The following is a 9,112-nucleotide window of genomic DNA, read 5'->3' as shown; positions in this document are numbered from 1 at the left end:
TTCTGTCCCAATGGCAGGAATTAAGTCTCTTGAAGACTGGGGGCAATTGGTACCTGCTGATGAAGAAATACCCTGAGGCTGAACAATGAGCTATTGCGCCTTCTGATAAATTATGTGCTCTTGAAATAAAATTAATATTAATAGTAATATTATTAAAGCTAGGCCAGTTGTCATGGAACCTCGTTGCGAGCTTATTCTCAAAAGTTCAACAACCTATGTCTTTGCTAGCTTATTTTCGTAATACATTATTTAAGGGTATTCATAACCTTTAACATGTTAAAAAGTGTTAATTGTAAAAAAGTTATATTAAATTGAGAAATATTTCCTTCTCTTAACATGTTAAAATGATACAGCATTTAACATGGTCAAGAGTCTTTTAATAGGTATGCTAAATAGAGAATAATGTCACACCATTTTGTCAGTTTTTTGACGTTTTTAAATTGTAATAAAGTAATTAGGGGTAGGACGGGAAGATACAAGTGAGGAGGGGGAAAGATGATGTGACGAATCTGTTGGAGATTATATTATCTCGTAAAGATTGCAATGTTGCCAAACAAATTGCCCAGAAAATCTGCAAGGAGCTCCTTGCATTGAACAAATTCCATGGACTTTAAATTAGGCTGCTCACCATCTTATACTTTTTAAAAGATCCTATACTTTCTAACATAAAGCGTGTTAAATCTTTTTTATTTTTTCACATCATAGATACCTCTATTATAATATATCTTGTAATCCACCACGGATGCGCCGTTCACACCAGAGAAGGACGCTCGTGAAATGGAAATGGACTCTCCAAGAACCACAGCTAGGATCAAGCCTCCAACATACACAGGAAATCACCCTGGGGGACATGTCGGCGGCAGTTCACACCAGCATCCTCAAAAAATGCTTGGAGTGACCAGGAAAAAGCGAATTTCCTAATCGTTTCATTGCGAGGAAAAGCTCTGGGTGTTTTGCAGGATGTACCTGAGGAACTATTTGTGCGACCAAATCGAAAGAAGATTTGATGACCTTCACCTTGAGCAGCTGAACAGGACGCAGTTCAGTCCTAGGAAACAAGATCCCGCGAAATCGCTGCAACAGTTTAGTACCGAGATTTCTCGACTGGTAAAGCTGGCGTATACTATGGTTCCAGAGGACGTCCAGATAAACATGGCTGTTGATATTTTTACTGACGGAGTCCGTGATCTTGAGCGTCAACAAAGCCTGAAACTATCGAGACAGAAAACCATTGGTGAAACTTTAGCGAGAGTTCTCGAGTTCAAAGTGGTCAAGAAAAGCTTGCAAAAGGGTCGATCACAACTGCGGCAGATTCAAGTTTGGCAGGAGCAGGAACATTAGGACGAAAACAACACCAACAGCTTAAAAGATAAGTTTGATAGATTAATAAAGAAGCTGGAGGACGTGAAGAGCCGGCAAGATGTCCCACCACTCAGGAGGCCATGATGGTGCTAGAATTGTGGCGAACCTGGCCATTTCAAGGATTGCATGGTTACGGCACGGCGGGTCAATCCGATATCAAAGAACCAGGAAAACTCAAAGAAGTTTCCTGGAGCAGAATTTGGCTCCTTCATCTTTTGCCCCGAACATCAAGCTGAAGATTTCATAACTTCAATGTGGAGAAAACAGCCTGGTTATTGATTTGCGGTTTTGAGAGTTCTGTTGGTCCCCCTAAGAGTTATAAAAATTATCTTCATTTTTTTGTCAGAAAAAATGATATTCGGTGTCAAAGTTGCATAAAAGTCGAGCGTATTTTTAATTGGTATTTTTCATATATTAAACAACATAAATGTTTCTTATTTTTACTAGAAACTTTAAATTCATAGTGGGGCTATTAGAACTCTCAGAATTTTCAATTTTTACGACTTCTTACATCAAAAATTCGCGATCAAATAGTTTTCAAAAATTTTATTTTATTTTTTTGAGAGTTCTATTTTCCCCCTCCCCAATAATTCTGAAAATTATCCTTATTAAATAAATCCCTAATGTTGCCAGTAAAAAAAGATATATGGTGGTAAAGTTGCACAAAACACGTAATTGTCGCTTATATTTGACTGGTATCATTAATGTTTTAAACATCAGAACTATTTCTGTAAATAATCAAGAACTTCAGAACTCTTATGGATTCTACTAGAACTAGTAGAACTAATACTAAAAATATTTAGAGGATGAGGAGCCAACTTCATAGAGGTAAAATCATCCTTTCGTTATCAATATAGATCTGTGTCAATTTTACTCCGAAAAAAATAATACTGATTAAGAAAGTAATTTCTGTAACACTTTTGCAAAAGAAAAAGATAAGAATTGTTGATTATCTTATATCGTCTACAGTTATCTGATGTTATATTTTAAGTTGTTTTTTTTTTGTTTTTTTTTTTCATTATTTTTAATTCACTTTTCGACCAAGATATTCACTAAATGAGTTGACCAGCTAATTTTTGTTTTTTAAAAAAAATCAAAAGTTTCTTAACTATCAAATTGTGAAATTTTATTACATAATTAATAATAAACATCAAACTTCGATTTTCCCCGTTTTAATTTGTTCTGACTTAGTTCATTCTTACCGTAAACTCTTTAAATATGTGTATGCTAAAGAAGAAGCTAAAAGTTATGAATGGAATAATGAACTTTATAATACGTCAAATATAGAAGTAATTTTAATATTATATGCGGAATGTGCTTGGCCTCACCTTCAAATTTTCTTTTTGCTGTTCAATGGTAAAATCACCTATTCTTAATTGGTCTTTAGATCTCATTTCATTTATGGTGGCCCATGCCCTGGGCATATTTGACAAATATCTAAAACCGTCGACAGTGATAATAATAGGATCGCTCACTTTGGCCACGATGCCTTGGTATTGGCGCAGCTCGGGGGTTAAGTACCGCTTAAGAACTTCGTCCTCATAGGCCCCTTCCAGCCAGCGCTTGCTGAAATAGCACCCAGGTTGTACTAAGTAAGTCTTTCCTAACTCCAGTTTTTTCGGATCTTCGCAGCCAACGTCCATAGACCGAACAAGACAATAAGGAATCAGAATTTTTCCAATACCGTTTTCAAAAGCACCTTCAACAGTCCCATAGAGCAGTTTTAATTCGATCAAAATTTGAATGAGAGATTTTTCAGCAGTTTCCTGTATATGTTCTAATGGCGCTTCGGCCTTCAACTCACGGCTGACGCTTACTCTCATACGTAACATTGCTTCATAAGTTTTTTTCTGGCAATTATCGAAGGTTTCACTGACCGGTATGACCATCCCCAAAGACAGCTTATACCCGAAATAGGATGCCCCCGCTTCAATTATGCATAACTCACCTTCTTTGAAGACTTTCTGTCGTTTAGAGACAGGTAAACCTCTTCTAAAATAATTATAATCAACAACGTCATCACCTGTGAATATACAGAAGCCCAGATCTTTGAAGTCACTCTTGTAAGACATAAAGAAAGAGAACCATGCTTCCAACTGGTTGTCAGTAATGCCTGGCCTAAACCTCTGCATGATGTGCATAAAGGCACCCTCTAAATGTTTTATAATATAATGTAAAATTTTTATCTCACTTTCCGTTTTGTGGGCTACAACCTCACTAATGACTTGAATGAGTGTTAGATAATCGGTGTTATAATTGAAAACACACGATGGCAGATTTTTTCTCTGATAATTCAATATTAGAATTTCTCGACAGTCATTATATCTCGTCATGAAGTCCAAGAAGCAGTTTAGTTCATCTAAATACCAAACATTGTCCACAAGAAATTTTTTCTTAATCTGTTTTCTGTTAAGTCGCTTCTCGCCCCATTCAAAACCAGCTTTGCATGGACGTGAAACTATCAAATGAGCTCTGTTGCTGACTACGTTGATGGCACCTATTGCTCGTGGTCTATCGTAGCCGAATGCCCAGAAAAAAAAAGGATCTTGAGCGTAGGAACCGGTACCAGAGCAACCTGATGTTCTGGCGGCTTCAATGACTACCAGAGCGCGCGGCCAGCCCTTACGCAGTTCATCTGCCAGCCTTTTCCTGTTCTCACAGAATAAAGTCATAGGCACCTTCAAGGTCAAATCTCCTTTAGAAATGAAGGGAACTTGGGGAGCTGCATCATATTCATCCTTCCATCGTGGCTTGTTCTTAGTGTCTCTTCTGTGGATCGCCATTATTATCACAATACTTCTTAAATTTTGTCTCCAAAGTTTTTAGTTCGAAGAATTTCAAGGTTGATTTTGATATTGTGAAACATTTGCATTAATATGTGATCACATGCAATAAACTTTCTGTCTTTCAATAATGTTATTATGAGCATTGTTAGCAAAAATGGAAAAATTAAAACTGTTAGTATCTAAGATACTTTGCTATAGCATCTAGCTATCTTATTAAGCTATAGCTATCTTAGATACTGTTAGTATCTAAGATATTTTGAGCGATACATGTCGACCTTATCTTAAAAATGAAAACGTATTATATGCGAACTTAATTAATGTGGTTATGTTGTAACTGGTTGTTACATTCATACAGTAACATATTGAATTATTTTAATATTCATTTATTGAATACTTTTTGTTAAATTATCTATTATTTTTCACAATACAGTAGCTATGGTACCGTCACTTCATACAAAAATGTAAGCAACAAAATCAAAATAAATTATTAAAATCCACATTACTTTTCCATCCTATCACTAAGTATTCAGTGATACCATTCTCACCCTAGTCTAAATTACTTTAATTTTTGAAATTATTTTCATCCACTTGTAAATAGATGGATGTACATGTTAATACATAATCCCTCATCCAGGACCTGTCGGTGAATTTGATATTCCTATCCAATTGAGGTTTTTTGGGGATTTTTTTTTTTGGAAATCGATTACTGCCATTTGGTGGGGAAAAACACTCCCTCGGCTCAGGTAAGATTTGCGGAGTTTCCATTATTACTATTCTGAAGCTTCTCCGACTTTCCCTTGAACTTTTATACTTGGTGTTTATCCTATCCTTATGGTGAGAGCAGATCTTTTTTTTCAATCCAGTCGTCAGATTTTCCACACAACAGAGCTATGCCATCTACCTTGTAGGTCTTCAGGCGGGCCTGCTTGATTTTCTCCCGAAAGTGACTGAAGAAGGTGAAGTGCCTATCCAGTGTGACGCCCAGGTAGAGGATGGAGGTGGAGATCAGCTGGTCAACCTCGTCGAGTTTGTAGGAGGTAGGCAGTGGCTTTCTTCCTTGGAACGACATGACGATGGCATCCGTTTTGCCTGGGTTCACCCTAATCTCAATATGTTTAAGTGCATGGTGGCTGCAGTGTCTGGGGCATGGGTTAGGGTTGTTTTGGCATTGATGCCGGAGGCGTACAGGCCGATGTCGTCTTCACAGACTGCGATCATTGCCTTTGGATGCTCTATTGGTAGCCATCCTTATCTGACTTCTCAAACAGACAATTATAGGAATTAGGTTGGTCAATGTACGACATGTCACAATCTCACGAGAGGATATCATAACACACAATGTTAAGTATTACAATGGACAATTTATGTTACATTTTTTAATAATTAATATGGTTAGTTTTCTATTTATTTTTCTTTTAATTTGGTTAATTATAGAGGATTGTTTGGTGAACTAATTGACGGAGATCAGTTCTGATATTTTTTTTTATGTTTGCTCAAAAGAGAAGTATTGAAAAAATTGGAGATATGATCGGAAAATATACGACGAAAATTTTGTAATATTTTACACTGAGGAATACATTTTACTATTTTGAGTAATATTTTGAATAAAATATTTGATACTTTATTTTAGTAAACCTTCAACATCTTGTATGAGAAGTTATTTTGATATGTAAGTATAATATAAAAATAAATATAATAATCTAAGCCTGTACCTAATAACTTTATGATGGAGGAAAAACAGTGGGCGCTGTCTCTAAACTTTTCCCAAGATTCCTCAGATTTTCAAAGTTTCGGTCACCAGACTCTTGATACAGTTCAGCCGGCAGGAGATCAGGCACAGTGGCTCATTCAGTCCTCCTCCAATCATCCACACGCACATTCGGGGCAATTGGCAGTAGGTCAACTTTATTTCGTGGTGGCCCCGTGAAATGAAAACTCAATCGTTCCATTCTGGTTAGAGTAGATTGACAACATTTAAGATAACCATCCCATATGATTGAGATTATAATTAGGGTGAAAAAAAAACTCAAATATTAATTAAACTATTTATTGTGAGCCAACGTTTTACCAAACGTAAACTATAAAATAATATTTAAAAAAATATGTGATAATAATAATAAAATAAAAAATTAAAATTAAAACCTAAGAAATGCTATAGTTTGGAAAGGTGACAATGTGCTTTTAAACATTTAAATACCAATGTGACTTTAGCTTCCTCATCGGTGAGAGCTTCAGATAAATTTGGGGTCAGTACTATTCTGCTTACTGTTCGTAAATAGTGAGGGCATTCTTCAAAAATATGTTTAATCGTGAGAGTGGACTGGCAATATTAGCATGTTGGAGGTGGCAGATTTCTAATCAGGTGAGAATGCGTGAGGACAGTATGATCTATTCTTAAGCGGGTTAGAGCAACTTCCTCCCAGCGGCAGCTGCGGTAGAATTTTTTTTTTCCGCACCATATTCCATCATGTTACATCAGCGGAAGACAGTTAAAGGACTCTCAGCCTCTCCTTACACTGCCGCATGGACCAAAATTTTATGCACAACTTTTATTTCCTGTATAGAATAAGAAAGAGGTATATTTAATATAGCCAAATTTTATTTGGAAGTATTGATTAAATATGTGACATTTACTGCTTCGTCCGACGTATTATGGCTAGGTGTCCGAAAAAAAAATTCTGTCAGATTAATTAAACGTTACTAAATACCGTTACGGTTGTTAAGGAAATAAAACATAATTAACACCCATAATTTACTCATAATTAACAATTTTAGTAATGGGTCATTGATGGAACAAACTTGAGCAACACCTGTGTCAACATTGACAATATATCGATCAGGCAGCCCCCGGCTCAGATGTTGCCTGGGGCGAGGGGATAGCCAGTCCCCTTTTAAAGGGATATTCGCAAGAGTTAGGGTGATATTAAAAGTTACTCCGGAGCCACACGGACTCTAATATATACCAGCTGAGGAATTATGATGACAATAAATTGAAAGCGGCCTGCCCGCGCGCCATTAGACTGCCCTCTTTAGCAATTAGTACCATCCAGCTAATCCTGTCGTCCGTCACCTATAGCCCTTCTCTTTTTATTTCCAATTGTAGGCCCTTTATCGTCTACAATGGAAAGCAGTCGCACTGGGGGGTTTTTCGGGATACAATATTCATCTTAGCATTGCATTCAGGTGCGAAACACTGATGAACAAGTATGCATTGCAAAACAGATTGACCAACAAGACGATTCCTAAGATAAAGAATATTTAATTGGTATATATAAGTCTTGATTCACACATTTTCTAGAAATTTGACAAACAATATAGAATCCATGTAGAGGAAAAAGACCAATCAAATTGTTTCCCAGCAGGTAAGTGTATAATCCTTCCACCAGCCCAAAACGATTCACTAAAGTAAATTTATTTAAGGACTAATATTAAAGAAAAACTGCCATAAACTGAAATATTTTATTTATTGGAATAAGATGTGATAAATGAATAATATTGCACTATCAATGCGTGGGCAAGGAGCGACTAGGGCCCTCTCCCCATGTTCTGCAATGCTGGCCCACTATCTAAGAGAGATAGAAGGGGGAAAATTGCTCAAGGTTGGGCTTTTATCATATTATGGCCGTGTAGCCTAATTTATAAATACCATTTATAATTAAAAAAATTATTAACTATTTTCATTTTCCAAAAATATGATAGGAATAATCTGTTCCTTTAACATATTGTATTGCCTCTATCTGCTAAGGAAATGAATCCGTGAAGCTGAATTTTTCCCAACCTTCTATCTATTTTTATTCAAAAAATTACAATTATCACTTAACCTAAGAGAATTATATATATACACTAATTTACAATTTATCTTGTTTTGCCTGTTGGGTTTATAAAATCAGGTACTGGGTCCGCTGAAGGCAGTTTATACATTTAGTGGCTTGGCAGCCAGGGGGCTAACATAGAATGAGGAGGGACCATTCCGGGTGGTGGTCCGTGAAGCTGAAATTTTTTTTTTTTTCATACCCTCCATTAAAAAGGAAAATAGGTACGTGGAAATATGTAGGTTGGGGTTTTACATCCTTTTTCTACCAGGGGTATTTTAAGGTTTTATTTCAATTGTACACTGCATGTGCAATATCGAAGGCGCCAAGTGCGCATTGATACCATGGTGAGCGGGGAGGGTCCGCTTTGCTGGTGGCGATTGAAGCTGAAATTTTTTTTTCGTACCCTCCATTAATAAGGAAATAGGGACTTATGTTAGTAGAAGTTAGTATCCTTTTTCTATCATAGGTATTTTAAGGGTTAATTAACTTGTACACTGTATGTGCAGAGTCGTCTGCGCCAAGTGCGCATTGATACTATGTAAGAGGGTCTGCTTTGAAGCTGACAATTGTCAACTTTGTGCTATATTTTTTTTTTCTAAATTTTAATGGCATATTTATAAACAATGTACTTTCTCCTTTTTCTGTAGAACATCTACATTCTAAGGAGTCTTTTAGAGTGTATTATTTTTGTTGTCAGAATTTATAAAAGTGTATAATGTGTTGGGGCAGACATTATTTCTGAATTTAACAAACTTAAATCTAATAAAAACTTAATCCTAATACTACGTGACCTTACGTGTGTTGCCAACGCACCGGAGGGGGGGTGGCAGGTGTTAACGTGTTGAATAACGGATTCGTACAGTACTGAAGTGAATCGAAAAATTTGATGTGTCGTCGCTTGATGAACTCCGGCACAGTAGGCAACTCCCAACAATTGATGCAGCTCCGGTGGCTTCTTCCTCCTCCACGATGTTGTGCGTACGATTTTCCTCAACATCGAATCCTGAAAAGTTTGAATAAGGCGCTGGGTTCCATCTGATATGTGGGTAAACAATGATGCCCCATATAGTAGTGCTGGTCTCAGAATACTTTTGTATATCTGCAGCTTCAATCTCAATGAGAAAGCCGGAGAAGTGAGGAGGTGGTTGA

General features: G+C 36.7%; 1 protein-coding gene across 1 annotated transcript; it reads right to left on the bottom strand.

The window, feature by feature from the left end:
* Positions 1-2,639: 2,639 nt before the first annotated feature.
* On the bottom strand, positions 2,640-4,253 carry LOC106684887 (xaa-Pro dipeptidase). The gene has a single exon (XM_014427200.2). It carries the CDS (start codon positions 4,143-4,145, stop codon positions 2,664-2,666), a length of 1,482 nt encoding a protein of 493 aa, XP_014282686.1. The 5' UTR covers positions 4,146-4,253; the 3' UTR covers positions 2,640-2,663.
* Between the last annotated feature and the right edge of the window lie 4,859 nt (positions 4,254-9,112).

Source organism: Halyomorpha halys, unplaced genomic scaffold, assembly GCF_000696795.3.
Source record: "Halyomorpha halys isolate HHAL.00 unplaced genomic scaffold, Hhal_1.1 Scaffold626.1, whole genome shotgun sequence".
In the NCBI taxonomy this organism is placed as follows: Eukaryota; Metazoa; Arthropoda; class Insecta; order Hemiptera; family Pentatomidae; genus Halyomorpha; species Halyomorpha halys.
This window is presented reverse-complemented; position numbering and strand designations above follow the sequence as displayed.